General features: G+C 36.4%; 1 protein-coding gene and 1 non-coding gene across 3 annotated transcripts in view; one reads left to right on the top strand and one right to left on the bottom strand.

Annotated features, from left to right (window-relative positions):
* The window catches only part of VPS13C (vacuolar protein sorting 13 homolog C), a 190,056-nt gene that overhangs the window by 30,813 nt on the left and 141,674 nt on the right, over positions 1-17,569 (top strand). For both annotated transcript variants that reach the window (XM_025295705.2, XM_025295707.2), the window contains exons 7-11: positions 1,894-1,953; positions 4,045-4,104; positions 5,136-5,216; positions 6,097-6,154; positions 17,321-17,448. In XM_025295705.2, the coding sequence (XP_025151490.2) occupies positions 1,894-1,953; positions 4,045-4,104; positions 5,136-5,216; positions 6,097-6,154; positions 17,321-17,448 (387 nt within the window). The remainder of the gene's footprint in view (positions 1-1,893; positions 1,954-4,044; positions 4,105-5,135; positions 5,217-6,096; positions 6,155-17,320; positions 17,449-17,569) is intronic.
* Positions 9,163-9,235, bottom strand: TRNAC-ACA. The gene has a single exon. It is a non-coding gene; the product is annotated as a tRNA-Cys (tRNA).

Genomic DNA, 17,569 nt, shown 5'->3' with positions numbered 1-17,569 from the left:
ATCATTAGACTGAAATTTTTTTTTTTGGCTGTGTTGAGTCTTCATTGCTGTGTGGGCCTTTCTCTAGTTGTGGTGAGCAGAGACTGTGCTCTACTTGTGTGCTTGGGCTTCTCATTGCAGTGCCATCTCTCGTTGTGGAGCATGGGCTCTGGGTGTGCAGGCTTCAGTAGTTGCAGCACATGGGCTCAGTAGTTGTGGCTCCTGGCTCTAGAGCACAGGCTGAGTAGTTGTGGCTTAGTTGCTCCGTAGCATGTGGGATCTTCCTGGATCAGGGATCAAACTCTCGTCTCCTGCATTGGCAGGTGGATTCTTTACTGCTGAGGCACCTGGAAAGTCCAGTAGACAGAATTTTACAAACAAATGTCTAAAAAGCCTAATTCATAAATGGCCTTGTTTAAAACAAACTTAGAATTCAACTTGTCATGGAAGTAAAAGAATTATTCTTAAAGCCAGTGTGGTATGTTGATGAATAATAATCTCAGCTTTTAAAACTTTTTTATTTTTAATTGAAGGATAATTGCTTTACAGTATTGTGTTGGCTTCTGCCAAACATAAACTTGAATCAGCCATAGGTATACCTAAGTCCCCTCTCTCTTGACTGTCCCTCCCACTTTCAGTTTAAACTTGAACTAAGCTTTTCTACTGAGCAAGTACAATTTGAAAGGTACATTATTTCTTTCTCTTTAATGAAAAAATACAGAGATGCCCAGGAGTGGGACAAATAACATCAATTACAGTTAAGTTGGTGTCAGTGACAAAATATATTAAAATAATCTACAGAAAAAATTAAAAGCGCAAAGGGATCTTCCTTGTATCTTGCCTCTTTCAGTGTGATTACCTTAATTATTGTGTGTGGAAGGATAGTTAAAAATATAGAAATGAGGGTAGGGAGAGTATAATTTATCATAAAGATGCTCTTTGTATGACAGCAGTAATTTATGGGTAGTGCATTAGCAGCTGAGGACTTGTGTTTTATTAAAGTTCCTTCTGAAATAGCTGCAAGCTATTTTGAGCTCGATATCCATAGGCCTAAAAAGATGAATATGAGAATGAAGCAAATATATTTTGCCACAAACCATAATATATCTGATATTAAAAACAAAGCTCACAAAGCTCATTCTTTACAGCTATACCAGATCATGGTTTTCCTGTTTGAGAAGGGTGTATGTGACTCAAGTCCCTGATGGATGATTTAGAACATTATATAATTTTTCTCTTGTCTCTAGTTTCCCTATTTTCTTTTGTGACCAAAAAACACTAATTTTTGTACATCTCTGAGATGTCAAAAACAAAGTCATCATACACACAATAGCACAGTTTAAGCACTGTGTATAAATATTACTTAGATATTGAAGATGAGAACTAGATCAGTTTAATAATGGCAGATTTTGGGTTAAGGGATTGAGGAAATTAAATATTAAGGATCTGGAGCATCTTCTAACAAACATTTTCTAAAAGTGTCATTGGAAATTAAAGGTGTAGAGAGACAGTTCACATTTCTAAATGTGAATAAATGTGAAAATCTTTTTAAATAATTTAGTGGCACTGTTTTATCTGCAACTCCTTGTTTTATTTATCTATGGAAAACATCTTCAGTGGTATACATAAAGAGACTATCTCTTTTAAACTATCTGGGCAAGAATCTGTTTAGTGAGTGTTCTCACTTCTAGTAAAAAAATAGTTCCACTGGGAAAGTATCATGTTAGTGTCATGCCTACAAAATATGGAAAATCTCAGCCATGTTAGTGTCTTCCTTCCCTTTCTTCTCCACAAGTCCATTTGTGTTGTGTAACTTCCTTGTAAATTCATTGTCCTGTGTTGCCTGTTGTAGAGTGTAAAGTGGATTTACCCTCGCTATGAGTGTATTTTAATGTCACTTTTTTTCTTTGACAGGTATCAGATCCAACGCGGCCTCTTTCATTTGGTGTCACACTGGGAGAACTTAGTCTATTGGTAAAGTTGACCTTATTTAAAATTTCTGTGGACTCTGTAAAATATTATTCTCAGGGTGAATTTCCTAAAATCAGCTATTGCTGCAAATAGCTATTTTATTTTTATGTGTAACCTTTCTACAGCTTTTCTAGAAATTTATGTTTTTAGTGATACTTTTATTATATTCTGTAATTATTTTATCTTTTAATTTAACAAATATAAAAATATTAAGAACAAGTGTTTTGAAAGTCTTAAAAGCTGTATCTTAAATGTGTAGTTAATTAGGGGAAGATAGATTTGCAGAGTCAAGTTCTTATCCACGGTATAATTTCCAAATAGCTTGTACATGTGTATCTGTTTATATGTATGTATATGTGTGTTTATTATATTGAAATATACATAAGATAATTTATTTTTATTAAGTATTTTGCAATGCAGTTTGTTTTTTCTTTTAAGATCCTTAGTATATAGAGTGGGTATATCCTGATTGGACATTTTTTTTTTTTTTTCTATTATGGACAACTAAGTGGTAGGAACGTGTTTTAAAGTTAAGGACAGTGAGCAGTAAATCACATTGGGTATATTTTTGCCTTTTGATTAGTTATGTGAAGAGGGCCTTAGGAAGGAAAGAAGACGAAGGAAAAAGGAAAGAGAAGTAGTCTATTAAACAGAAAAAGGTCTTTGTTCCATTGATTCCTTAAGAATGATACATGCATACAGAGAAGTAGAGATATACATCAGTTGAAGATCAAAGCAAAAAAAAATTAACAGGTATTGGAGAAATAAAGGAAAGGGAGTCAAGGAAGCTAGTGTTTAATACACTGTTTATCCTTTGCTTGTCTCCAAAATAAATTTGAAATAGCTTTCAATAAAAAAGAAATAATCCTATAATACTTTCGAAGAACCAGAATCTGTGTTCTGAAAGGTAGAGGCATAATCATTTCAGAAAAATGAGACTAACAATATTAGTCATAAGAAAGGTCAGTATTTAATATTGAGCTTCTAGCAGACCAAATGAAAAACACAACATAGTCATGTGACTTAGTTTGCATTGACTGATGGCAGGAGTACTAGGGCGTAAGGATGACGTAGTTTCTTGTTTGATCCTCTGTATCTTTCCTCAGATTTTTCATATGGTTTTCTTTGCCTGTGTTACTCTTTTCCCTTAAACTTTCTGGTGATTCTATTCAGGTTTTAATATTTCCTTGAGATATTACTGTTTCTCATTTTTTTTTTTTTACTTCACTCTTAGAATTTACTATTCCTTTTTTAAAAATACTCCCCTTTACATTTTATCAAAGCACCTGTGACACCTTACTGTATGGTTACCATGTTGGTTTCCTTCTATCTAACCTCCATTCATTACTACAGTATTACCTGTAGTTTAGTGTTTTTGTGATGATTTATTAAATAGTTTGAATAAAGTATTTGCCACATTGGCTCAATTTCTGCTTCAACTACTACACTGACTATTATAACAACAATAATAGCAGACTCACCTCTTTCTGTATCTGTACCATTCCTTTTTCCATCTTTTCAAATGCAGACTAACTCTTAAATCTTAGATAATCTCCCCACCTCTGACTGGATCCCATCCTCGCCCATGTCCTTAGGAGCCTTTCCCCGACTTTCTCTCATTCTCTTCTACCTTTTGTCCTTTCTTCCTTATTTCTGTCAATTTCCTTTTCTTTCCTAAATCTTCAACTCTTCTTCCCTGCCCATCTCTGTCTTCTAACCAGTTAAGCGCATTTAAGTCTCTCCTTTATATTAAAATTAAAAAGCCTCTCCTTAACCTCCTCTGACTCCACTCAGCCACATCTAACTACTGCCTAGCTAGCTCTTTGTTTTTTTTATTCATACCCACTCTCAGACACACAATAGCTCAGTAATTATTTTCTGGATGAATGAACTCAATTAAATTAGAACCTCCTCAATTCTCTTTTTCACTGTTCCTTTGATTTTGTAATATACGTATATGAAAAACAGGTAACTCACATTAGCCAGTGTTAACTGGATGTCTTGTTATTTCTAAGTTATTTTGTTACTGTTATTAGAGCACTGTTTTGTGATACATATACTTCATTTCACAGTTACTCTTTTTTTCTGTTTTAGACTGCAAACAAACACTGGACACCGTGCATATTAAATGAAGCAGAAAAAATTATATACAAGGTATTAGACTAGACTTTTTAATCTAGTTATTTTCCTAAGTACAAACATTTAATGTATTTTCTTCAAGAAACCTTGATAGAACAGAATATACCATTGAATGGGAGTTGAAAGTTTAGGGTTTAGTTTTGGCTCAGCTAGTTACTATGTTACCTTCTAAAATCACTTACCATTCTTCACCTAGAATATAAAGAAGCTGGATAAAATTAATATTTCCCAAATTGTATTTGATGGGGCATTAGATAATTGAGATAATATTAGATTTGTTGAAAAAATATTCTCTGGTCAAATAAGATTACTGACTAAAACAGAAAGGTGTTCATAGTTAGACAGGTATATTTTGTTTTGTTTTAAACTCCAGGATTTCACAATGCTTTAAATATGCTAATAAACACTTTGAATCTTCCAAAGGGATATTTTGTATGTACTTTTCTCCACCTTTGTTAATCATAGAATCCTCTTCTCTTCACCCGTCCTTTGAAACAGCCATTTGTATTCATTGGAGGAATCATGTCTTTCTTATTCATTGAAATACAGAGTCTGTTAGATACTGAATTCTCAATAAATATTTGATTAGTGAATGAGTAATCCCCTGGGGAACAGTGTTCCTGCAAGCACAATTTAGCAAATGCTAGATTAATAAGTGTTAGTTACTCAGTCATATCCAACTCTCTGGGATGCTATGGATTGTAGCCCGCCAGGCTCCTCTGTCCATGGAATTCTCCAGGCAAGAATACTGGAGTGGATAGCCATTTCCTTCTCCACAGGATCTTCCTGACCCTCAGATCAAACCCAGATCTCCTGTGTTGCAGTTAGTTTTTTTTACCATCTGAGCCACTAAGGAAGCCCAGATTAATAATAAAGTCTCTGAATAACATACGTTTTCCTCCACTTTTGCATTATCTTCTTCCCTTTAAAAGTTCAAAATGACAATTTGATGATTTTGGTATAGTGAGCATGAGAATATTCTTTTAATATTGATACATAACTTCCATTTGTTAGTTGCCTGATCTTTTCCAATTTTTCTTTTATAGCTGATACGACTTGATAGTCTCAGTGCCTACTGGAATGTGAACTGCAGCATGTCTTACCAGGGGTCAAGGGAACAGATCTTGGTAATTTCAGTTTGTCCCCTGAATAGCTGACTATACTCCTGGGATTTACTTTACATACGCAGTCTCTAATGAGGACAAGATACTGGTCTTTTGCTTAAGTTGTAACTAAGTCAGAAGTATGCAACACAGTTTTTGGAATTGACTCTATGTTAAAAATAGCACTTTTGTTTTTGAAGATCTTTGTGACATCTTTCACTTGACAGTGAGATGAGAACCTATACTATCAAATTAAAACTGGATTTATGGTTTTTCACACTCTCATTTTGATGGCATTCTGGTTGCATTGTGGAGTTTCATATGAGAATGATTACTTGAAAAGGATTGTAAAGAAAGATGATACCTGTCAGATTTTTAAAAAATGTATCCATAGCATATGTTTTAAGCATTTACAGTGATGCATCATAGTGAATGATTGATTCAAAACTATGCATGCTAAGTCATGTCTTAAAGCTAAGCAGTCTTAGTCATATTTAGCTAGAAAAGAACAGTTTAATTTTCTGAACTGAATTAATTCCAAGATTCTGTCTTTTATTTCTCAGAAAGATACTGTAATGATTAATTTGCCTTTGTCTAGAAAGTGATTGAGATCCTAATTTATGAATGTGTGTGTGTGTACACATTATATACCTTTTAAGTCAGAGTGGAACAGTCTTAGGTTGTTTCTAGGTATTTAGAATTTATAAAAATTACCTACTGAAGTAATATTCTAAAGAAATATATCTGTAAATAGTGCTCAGTGTGTTTTTCTTATGGACTAATAATTACAAAGTGGGGAATAAAGATATTGATTTAGAACCAAATTTCATTGTGTGTGTGTCAGGGGTGCTGAGAATATATGCATTTTCTTTTTCATTCTCATATCATTCAAATTTTTTTATAGGATCAGCTAAAAAGTGAAATTCTTACAAGTAACAATATACCCCCAAACCATCAATACAGTAAGTAATGGTAAAAGTTTATTTTATGTTATAGGAAGCGTAGAATTAAATGCTGTATTTTAATATACTTTTTCTGATAAAGTTATTTTGACAAAGAGAAAGTATTAATTTTATATGTTAGTGTCATGATAACAGCATATTCAGTATATATTTTAGTATTTAGAAATAGATTGTAACACTTACACCACTGGAGAGTGAGAGAGAAGGGCTCTGTGGCTATAGTTCACTCCCAACAGCTAACCCCTTGACCTCCATGTTTTTTCCCTATCTTGTTAATGTCTACTTTCTTTTAAGAATTGGATTTTCTTTTTTTTTCTTTGTTTAATAATGAAATCTCTGGGGTCTTGATATTCAGGTTACTTTGAACATGTCAGTATTGTAGTGTTAAGACAAAGTACTCCAGAGATTTAAAAAAAAAGAAGTATAGATGATTATAGCATAGCCTCCCAGGTGGCGCAGTGGTAAAAAATCTGCCTGCCAATGCAAGAGATGCAGGAGTTGCATGCATGCACATAGTTGATTTATAGTATTATGTGAATTTCAGGTATACAAAGTACAGATAATGTGTTTTTACAGATTATACTTCATTATGGATTATTATAAGATATTGGGTCCAATTCCCTGTGCTATACAGTAAATCCTTATTGCTTATCTGTTTTATGTGTTGTAGGTTGTACATGGTAATCACATACCCTAATTTGTCCCTTCTCCTTCCCTCTCCTCTTTGGTAGCCACAAGTTTATTTTCTACATCTGTGAGTCTGTGTCTGTTTTGCATATTCAGTCATTTGTGTTTTCTTTAGATTCTGTATATAAATGATATCATGTAATATTTGTCTTTGTATTATTTCACTAAGCATAATATTCTCTGAGTTCATCCATATTGCTACATATAGCAGTATTTCATTCTTTTTTATGGCTGAGTAATATTCCATTGTATATACGTACCATATTTTAATCCGTTCCTCTCTTGATGGGCATTTGGGTAGCTGGAATAGCTTGGCTGTTGTAAATAGTGCTGCTGTGAACATTTGGGTGCATCTGTCTTTTCAAATTAGTGTTTTTATTTTTTCAGGATATGTGCCCAGAAGTGAAATTGCTGGGTCATACGGTAGTTCTATTTTTAGTTTTTTGAGGAACCTCCATACTGTTTTCAGTAGTGACTGCACCAATTTACATTTCCCACTGACAATGCACAGAGGTTCCCTTTTCTTCATATTCTCTCCCAACATTGGTTATTTGTGAACTTTTTGATGGTAGCCATTCTGAAAGATGTAGGGGTTAAACTCACTCTTGTTTTGATTTGAATTTCTCCAGAGATCTTTTCTGTTTCTTGGCAGCCTTACCTTTATTTATTTTTGAGTAGATCTCTAACAAAGCTGCCTGTATATTATTTATCCCATACATTTTCTCTGCTATTCTTTTTTTTTAATATAAATTTATTTATTTTAATTGGAGGCTAATTACTGTACAGTATTGTATTGGTTTTGCCATACATCAACATGAATCCGCCATGTGTGTACACGTGTTTCCCATCCTGAACCCCCCTCCCACCACCCTCCCCATACCATCCCTCTGGGTCATCCCAGTGCACCAGTCCCAAGCATCCTGTATCATGCATTGAACCTGGACTGGTGATTCGTTTCATGCATGATATTATACATGTTTCTATGCCATTCTCCCAAATCATCCCACACTTGCCCTCTCCCACAGAGTTGATAAGACTGTTCTATACCTCTGTGTTTCTTTCGCTGTCTCGCATACAGTGTTATCGTTACCATCTTTCTAAATTCCATATATATGTGTTAGTATACTGTATTAGTGTTTTTCTTTCTGGCTTACTTCACTCTGTATAATAGGCTCCAGATTCATCCACCTCATTAGAACTGATTCAAATGTATTCTTTTTAATGGCTGAGTAATACTCCATTGTGTATATGTACCACAGCTTTCTTATCCATTCATCTGCTGATGGACGTCTAGGTTGCTTCCATGTCCTGGCTATTATAAACAGTGCTGTGGTGAACATTGGTGTACACGTGTCTCTTTCAATTCTGGTTTACTCAGGTGTATGCCCAGCAGTGGGATTGCTGGGTCGTATGGCAGTTCTATTTCCAGTTTTTTAAGGAATCTCCACACTGTTCTCCATAGTGGCTGTACTAGTTTGCATTCCCACCAACAGTGTAAGAGGGTTTCCTTTTCTCCACACCCTCTCCAGCATTTATTGCTTGTAGACCTTTGGATAGCAGCCATTCTGACTGGCGTGGAATGGTACCTCATAGTGGTTTTGATTTGCATTTCTCTGATAATGAGTGATGTTGAGCATCTTTTCATGTGTTTGTTAGCCATCTGTATGTCTTCTTTGGAGAAATGTCTATTTAGTTCTTTGGCCCATTTTTTGATTGGGGTGTTTATTTTTCTGGAATTGAGCTGCAGGAGTTGCTTGTATATTTTTGAGAGTAATTCTTTGTCAGTTGCTTCATTTGCTATTATTTTCTCCCATTCTGAAGGCTGTCTTTTCACCTTGCTTATAATTTCCTTTGTTGTGCAGAAGCCTTCAATTTTAATTAGGTCCTATTTGTTTATTTTTGCTTTTATTTCCAATATTCTGGGAGGTGGGTCATAGAGGATCCTGCTGTGATTTATGTCGGCGAGTGTTTTGCCTACATTCTCCTCTAGGAGTTTTATGTTTCTGGTCTTACGTTTAGATCTTTGATCTGTTTTGAGTTTATTTTTGTGTATGGTGTTAGAAAGTGTTCTAGTTTCATTCTTTTACAAGTGGTTGACCAGTTTACCCAGCACCACTTGTTAAAAAGATTGTCTTTTCTCCATTGTATATTCTTGCCTCCTTTGTCAAAGATAAGGTGTCCATGAAAGAAAGAAAGTGAAGTTGCTCAGTCGTGTCCAACTCTTTGCAACCCCATAGACTGTAGCCCACCAGGCTCCTCCGTCCATGGGATTTTCCAGGCAAAAGTACTGGAGTGGTTTGCCATTTCCTTCTCCAGAGGATCTTCCTGACCCAGGGATCGAACCCGGGTCTCCTGCATTGTAGGCAGATGCTTTACCGTCTGAGCCATCAGGGAAGCCTATCTCTGGCTTTATGTCTGGGCTTTCTATCTTATTCCATTGATCTATATTTCTGTCTTTGTGCCAGTACCATACTGTCTTGATGACTGTGGCTTTGTAGTAGAGCCTGAAGTCAGGCAGATTGATTCCTCCAGTTCCATTCTTCTTTCTTAAGATTGCTTTGGCTATTTGAGGTTTTTTGTATTTCCATACAAATTGTGAAATTATTTATTGTAGCTCTGTGAAAAATACTGTTGGTAGCTTGATAGGGATTGCATTGAATCTATAGATTGCTTTGGGTAGTATACTCATTTTCACTGTATTGATTCTTCTGATCCATGAACACAGTATATTTCTCCATCTATTAGTGTCCTCTTTGATTTCTTTCACCAGTGTTTTATAGTTTTCTATATATAGGTCTTTAGTTTCTTTAGGTAGATATATTCCTGAGTATTTTATTCTTTTCATTGCAATGGTGAATGGAATTGTTCCCTTAATTTCTCTTTCTATTTTATTATTTGTGTATAGGAATGCAAGGGATTACTGTGTGTTGATTTTATATCCTGCCACTTTACTATATTCATTGATTAGCTCTAGTAATTTTCTGGTGGAGTCTTTAGGGTTTTCTATGTAGAGGATCATGTCATCTGCAAACAGTGAGAGTTTTACTTCTTCTTTTCCAATTTGGATTCCTTTTATTTCTTTCTCTGCTCTGATTGCTGTGGCCAAAACTTCCAAAACTATGTTGAATAGTAGTGATGAAAGTAGGCACCCTTGTCTTGTTCCTGACTTTAGAGGAAATGCTTTCAATTTTTCACCATTGAGGATAATGTTTGCTGTGGGTTTGTCATATATAGCTTTTATTATGTTGAGGTATGTTCCTTCTATCCCTGCTTTCTGGAGAGTTTTTGTTATAAATGGATGTTGAATTTTGTCAAAGGCTTTCTCTGCATCTATTGAGATAATCATTTGGCTTTTATTTTTCAATTTGTTTATGTGGTGTATTACATTGATTGATTTGCAGATATTGAAGAATCCTTGCATCCCTGGGATAAAGCCCACTTGGTCATGATGTATGATCTTTTTAATGTGTTGTTGGATTGTGTTTGCTAGAATTTTGTTAAGAATTTTTGGATCTATGTTCATCAGTGATATTTTCCTGTAGTTTTCTTTTTTTGTGGCATCTTTGTCTGGTTTTGGTATTAGGGTGATGGTGGCCTCATAGAATGAGTTTGGAAGTTTACCTTCCTCTGCAATTTTCTGGAAGAGTTTGAGTAGGATAGGTGTTAGCTCTTCTCTAAATTTTTGGTAGAATTCAGCTGTGAAGCCATCTGGTCCTGGGCTTTTGTTTGCTGGAAGATTTCTGGTTAGTTTCAATTTCCCTGCTTGTGATGGGTCTGTTAAGATTTTCTATTTCTTTCTGATTCAGTTTTGAAAAGTTGTACTTTTCTAAGAATTTGTCCATTTCTTCCTCGTTGTCCATTTTATTGGCATATAGTTGCTGATAGTAGTCTCTTATGATCCTTTGTATTTCTCTGTTGTCTGTTGTGATCTCTCCATTTTCATTTCTAATTTTATTGATTTGATTTTTCTCCCTTTGTTTCTTGATGAGTCTGGCTAATGGTTTGTCAATTTTATTTATCTTCTTAAAGAACCAGCTTTTGGCTTTGTTGATTTTTGCTGTGGTCTCTTTTGTTTCTTTTGCATTTATTTCTTCCCTAATTTTTAAGATTTCTTTCCTTCTACTAACCCTGGGGTTCTTCATTTCTTCCTTTTCTAGTTGTAGAGGTGTAGAGTTAGGTTATTTATTTGACTTTTTTCTTGTTTCTTGAGGTATGCCTGTATTGCTATGAACATTCCCCTTAGCACTGCTTTTACAGTGTCCCACAGGTTTTGGATTGTTGTGTTTTCATTTTCATTCGTTTCTATGCATATTTTGATTTCTTTTTTGATTTCTTCTGTGATTTGTTGGTTATTCAGCAGCGTGTTGTTCAGCCTCCATATGTTGTAATTTGTAATAGTTTTTCTCCTGTAACTGAGATCTAATCTTACTGCATTGTGGTCAGAAAAGATGCTTGGAATGATTTCAATTTTTTTGAATTTACCAAGGCTAGATTTATGGCCCAGTATGTGATCTATCATGGAGAAAGTTCTGTGCACTTGAGAAAAAGGTGAAATTCATTGTTTTGGGGTGAAATGTCCTATAGATATCAATTAGGTCTAACTGGTCTATTGTATCATTTAAAGTTTGTGTTTCCTTGTTAATTTTCTGTTTAGTTGATCTATCCATAGGCATGAGTGGGGTATTAAAGTCTCCCACTTATTGTGTTATTGTTAATTTCCCCTTTCATACTTGTTAGCATTTGTCTTACATATGCAGTGCTCCTATGTTGGGTGCATATATATTTATAATTGTTATATCTTCTTCTTGGATTGATCCTTTGATCATTATGTAGTGTCCTTTGTCTCTTTTCACAGCCTTTGTTTTAAAGTCTATTTTATCTGATATGAGTATTGCTACTCCTGCTTTCTTTTGGTCTCTATTTGCGTGGAATATCTTTTTCTGGCCCTTCACTTTCAGTCTGTATGTATCCCCTGTTTCGAGGTGGGTCTCTTGTAGACAACATATATAGGGGTCTTGTTTTTGTATCCATTCAGCCAGTCTTTGTCTTTTGGTTGGGGCATTCAACCCATTACATTTAAGGTAATTATCGATAAGTTTGACCCCATTGCCATTTACTTTATTGTTTTGGGTTCGAGTTTATACACCCTTTCTGTGTTTCCTGCCTAGAGAATATCCTTTACATTTGTTGGAGAGCTGGTTTGGTGGTGCTGAATTCTCTCAGCTTTTGCTTGTCTGTAAAGCTTTTGATGTCTCCTTCATATTTGAATGAGATGCTTGCTGGGTACAGTAATCTGGGCTGTAGGTTATTTTGTTTCATCACTTTAAGTATGTCCTGGCATTCCCTCCTGGCCTGAAGAGTTTCTATTGAAAGATCAGCTGTTATCCTTATGGGAATCCCCTTGTGTGTTATTTGTTGTTTTTTCCCTTGCTGCTTTTAATATTTGTTCTTTGTTAATTTGATTAATATGTGTCTTGGGGTGTTTCGCCTTGGGTTTATCCTGTTTGGGACTCTCTGGGTTCTTGGACTTGGGTGATTATTTCCTTCCCCATTTTAGGGAAGTTTTCAACTATTATCTCCTCAAGTATTTTCTTAAGGTCTTTCTTTTTGTCTTCTTCTTCTGGGACTCCTATGATTCGAATGTTGGGGCATTTAACATTGTCCCAGAAGTCTCTGAGATTATCCTCATTTCTTTTAATTCATTTTTCTTTTTTCCTCTCTGTTTCATTTATTTCTACCATTCTATCTTCTACCTCCCTTATCCTATCTTCTGCCTCCCTTATTCTACTGTTGGTTCCCTCCAGAGTGTTTTTTTATTTCATTTATTGCATTATTCCTTATATATTGACTCTTTTTTATTTCTTCTAGGTTCTTGTTAAACCTTTCTTGCATCTTCTCAATCCTTGTCTCCAGGCTATTTATCTGTGATTCCATTTTGTTTTCAAGATTTTGGATCATTTTCTCTATCATTATTCAGAATTCTTTATCAGGTAGATTCCCTATCTCTTCCTCTTTTGTTTGGTTTGGTGGGCATTTATCTTGTTCCTTTACCTGCTGGGTATTCCTCTGTCTCTTCATCTCGTTTATATTGCTGTGTTTGGGGTAGCCTTTCTGTATTCTGGCAGTTTGTGGAGTTCTCTCTCTTTTTTTTTTTTAATGGTTTTGCACACTTTATTTCTATGAGAACTATCAACATGTGTTTTCTTTTTTTTTTTTTTTTTTTACTTTACAATATTGTATTGGTTTTGCCATACATCAACATACATCCGCCACGGGTGTACACATGTTCCCCATCCTGAACCCCACTCCCACCTCCCTCCCCATACCATCCCTCTGGGTCATCCCAGTGCACCAGCCCCAAGCTTCCTGTATCCTGCATCAAACCTGGACTGGCGATTCGTTTCTTATATGATATTATACATGTTTTAATGCCATTCTCCCAAATCATCCCCCCACTCCCTCTCCCAGAGTCCAAAATACTGTTCTGTACATCTGTGTCTCTTTTGCTGTCTCGCATACAGGGTTGTCGTTACCATCTTTCTAAATTCCATTGTGGAGTTTCCTCGTTGTGGGTGGGATTGTAAGGGTGGCTTATCAAGGTGTCCTGGTTAGGAAAGCTTGTGTTCTGGTGGGTGAGGCTGGACTTCTCTCTGGAGTGTAATGAATTTTCCAGTAATGAGTTATGAGATGTCAGTGGGTTTTGAGTGACTTTGGGCAGCCTGTATATTGAAGCTTAGGGCTATGTTCCTGTGTTGCTGGAGAATTTGTGTGGTATGTCTTGCTCTGGAACTTGTTGGCTCTTGGGTGGTGCTTGGTTTCATTGTAGGTATGGAGGCATTTAATGAGCTCCTGTCAATTAAATGTTCCCTGGAGTCAGGATTTCTCTGGTGTTCTCAGGATTTGGACTTAAGCCTTCTGCTTCTGGTTTTCAGTCTTATTTTTACAGTAGCCTCAAGACATCTCCATCTGTACAGCACCGTTGATAAAACATCTAGGTTAAAGATGAAAAGTTTCTCCACAGTGAGGGCCACCCAGAGAGGTTCACAGAGTTACACAGAGAAGAGAAGAGGGAGGAGGGAGATAGAGGTGACCAGGAGGAGAAGAGGGAAAATCAAAAGAGGAGAGAGCAAGCTAGCTAGTAATCACTTCCTTACGTGTGCTCCACGGTCTGGACTGCTCAGAGATGTTCACGGAGTTATACAGAGAAGAGAAGAGAGAGGAAGGAGAGAGAGGTGGCCAGGGGAATGAAGGGGGGAATCAAAAGTAGAGAGACAGATCCAGCCAGTAATCAGTTCCCTAAGTGTTCTCCACCGTCCGGAACACACAAAAAGATTCATAGGGTTGGGTAGAGAAGAGAAGGGCGAGGGAGGAGATAGAGGCAACTTGGTGGAGAAAAAGGAGAGTCCAAAGAGGGAGAGAGCAGTCAAGCCAGTAATTTCGCTCCCAAGTAAAAATGGGTACTGAAGATTGGGTTCTTAAAGGTACAAAATTGATAACAAATACCAAAAAGCAAAGATTAAAAATCGAGAGTAGAGGTTGGATTTTCAAAAACACAATATTAAAGAAAAGGAGAAAAAAAAAAGTCACAAAAATTATAAAATATATATGTATGAAGTTTGCTTTAAAAATAGGGTCTCTTTTTTGGGGGGGGAGCAAAGTAGTGGTAGGTTATAAAAATGAAAATTAGAGGAGTAATAGAGGACTTAAAAATAAAAAATAAAAAATAAATTGAATGATAGTAAAAATAGTAAAAATATATCTAGGACTTTCTGTGGTGGTGTTGTGGGCTGTGTGGGGTCAGTTCATTTTTGGATAGTTCCTTGATCTGGCTTATGTTTCTCAAGATCTATAGGCCTCTTCCTATGTAGTTGGTACTATCTACAGGGTTTTAATCTATTGCACCTGTCAGTTCCAAGGAGGTTCCCTCTGTTTTAGCTTCTTCTGTTTGCTGGTCTCTTCAGTGTCTAATTTCTGCCCTGGCACAAGGGGACGGTGGTAGACACTTTTTAGGCTCACTTGTTCAGTCGTGCTGTGGGGAGGGAGGGACATTGCAAACAAATAACACTGGCGTGTGCTCACAGTGTCTCAGCCACACTGGTTTGCACCTGTTCACGGCTTGTGTGCTTTCCCTGTCTACACTGCTTAGGCTCTAGGTTGCTGTGCTGGGAACTGTCTAAGGCCGGCCCTGGGTTGTGTGCACTTCCCAGGTCTAAGCCGCTCAGGTTCAGGTACGCAGGTAGTTCTCAGAGGCGCAGACTCGGTTGGGCCTGCGTTTTGTGCCCTTCCCAGGTCGGAGTAGCTCAGGAGACTAAGTGTTTGGTGAGCCCGGTTGCTGCGACTTATCGCCTCCCCTGTCCCTGCTGCTCAGTTTTCTGGGTGTACAACTGGCACACCTTCTGAGGCAGATGTTGACCATCCAGAATCCCAAGAGAAGTCTTGATTAGCATGAAGCCTGCTTGCAGTTTGGTAGATAATGCCTCTCTGGGGCTGCGATTGCCCTCTTCCGGCTCTGGCTGCCCTCGCCTGCCTGTTTCTGGAGGGGGATGGGCCGGCCTGCAGCCGGCTAGCTTTGCTCAGTCCTTTGTTCTGTGAGCGGGCCTGGTGGTGTCTTAGGTTAGGGCTTTTTGAGTGGTAGCTATCCCATGATCTGGTTTGCTATCTCAAGTTAGTTCCCTCAGATTGCCCTCGGGGCATTCAGGCCTGGTCTTTACTCTAAGCAATGCAGCCCACGGCGCCTCCCTGCCCAGCCCCTGCTTGCTAGTGGTGGATGCGGGTGTCTGCGCTGCTTCTCCGCTGGGGGAGTTACAGTTGGGCTCATAATCTGTGGGTTTTAATTATTTATTTATTTTTCTTCCTGGTTATGTTGCCCTCTGTGGTTCCAAGGCTCGCCACAGACTCGGCAGTGAGAGTGTTTCCTGGTGTTTGGAAACTTCTCTCTTTTTTAAGACTCCCTTCCCAGGATGGAGCTCCGTCCCTACCTCTTTTGTCTCTATTTTTATCTTTTATATTTTTTTCTACTTCCTTTCGAAGACAGTGGGCTGCTTTTCTGGGTGCCTGATGTCCTCTGCAGGCATTCAGAAGTTGTTTTGTGGAATTTACTCAGCGTTCAAATGTTCTTTTGATGAATTTGTGGGGGAGAAATTGGTCTCCCTGTCCTATTCCTCCACCATTTGAGGACCACCTCTAATATTCTTTTGTATATATTTAGTGTACCTCGTTATGTTTCTTCTCAGTTTTTATGCCCATGTTCTTCCATATTCCATACTACTATGGTTCACTATTGTTTTCTTTTTATTCTTTTGTAGCTAACTGCCTTTATATGAGAGTTGGGGCTTTTTCTTTATGTCCACAAGCGTGCCTGTTTAATGATGGTAAAGCTTTCAGATGCTGTTAGTTTGTGAGAGCATTTAGTTTCATTCATGAAATAACTTGTTTAGAAAAATCTGCAACTTTATTCTTGGGCATGTTTCAATTATAAATAACCTCTAAATAAGTTAAAAAATTTTATATAATCTTTCGTATATTATAAATACTATAAGATATCACAATTTATATAATTTTAATACTATTCACAATTATAATTTAATACATTACTTTTTGCTCTGTCATATTCCCTGATACTCTTTTTTTATACTACTTAACTTCAAGAATATTGTCTTCTTTTGAGTCTAAAACTATATATGTAATAGTCATTTTGAAAATTATAAAGTAGTAGATAATTTTTTCTGGGTAATATGAATTTCATTCATGATTCTGTTCCTAAATTCTAACTATGATTAAATAAGATGAAAATTAATCAAGTTTTATTTCCTGTCTTGTATTGGTATTTTTTGTGGGGGCATCTCAGGCAATAATGATTATTTTTAAAAAATTTTTTATTGGAGTATAGTTGATTTACAATGTTTTTTTAGTTTCATGTGTGCACCAAAGTGAATCAGTTATATATATATGTATATCTCCACTTTTTTTAGATTCTTTTCCCATATAAGCCATTACAGAGTATTGAGCAGAGTTCCCTGTGCTATACAGTAGGTCCTTATTAGTTATCTGTTTTATATATTATAGTAATGTGTATATGTCAGTCTCAATGTCCCAATTTATCCATACCCCCGTATTAGTACTTTTAATGAATAATAAAATCATTAAATATCTTGCAGCAAGGAAGAGAAACATAGTTTTACACAGACTGTAAATAATCAAGATTAGATTGTGTATATTTTTGCATTTCTTACTTAGAAGCATAGAACATCATCTTCCTCCTTGGAGATTCTGCTTTTACCATTGAGTTGGGAATTCTTGTTATGTAGATAAATAGATGCTTAAATAGTTTTTGGTGGTGATTTTTTAAAAAATATTTTTTAAAATATATTTTTGATGATTTTTCTTTACTTTCAAGGTAACAGTGTTCTCATAATTATTTACAGTTGTTCATAGGTAAGGGCATATAAACATATCTTATGTCTTCCCATGTTGTGTAAGTTTTTCAGCCAATATCAGCCTCTGCAAAACTTTACATGAATCCTTATGCAGAAACAGAGCTCAAAACACCTAAACTTGATTGGAACATAGAAGTACAAAATATTGCAATTGAACTGACCAAACCTCAGGTAAGATTCACTTAAGGGCTTACAGCTTTGACTAACCTTGAATCTGAACAGCTTTTATCCTCTGTTACTGTTCCTTCTTCACTGCTCTGGTGGTTCTTTTGGTTTGTTATTGTTGAGTTTT

The sequence above is a fragment of the Bubalus bubalis genome, chromosome 11 (genome assembly GCF_019923935.1).
Source record: "Bubalus bubalis isolate 160015118507 breed Murrah chromosome 11, NDDB_SH_1, whole genome shotgun sequence".
Lineage (NCBI taxonomy): Eukaryota > Metazoa > Chordata > Mammalia > Artiodactyla > Bovidae > Bubalus > Bubalus bubalis.
The sequence above is the reverse complement of the archived record's forward strand: the minus strand, read 5'-3'. Positions and strand labels throughout refer to the sequence as shown.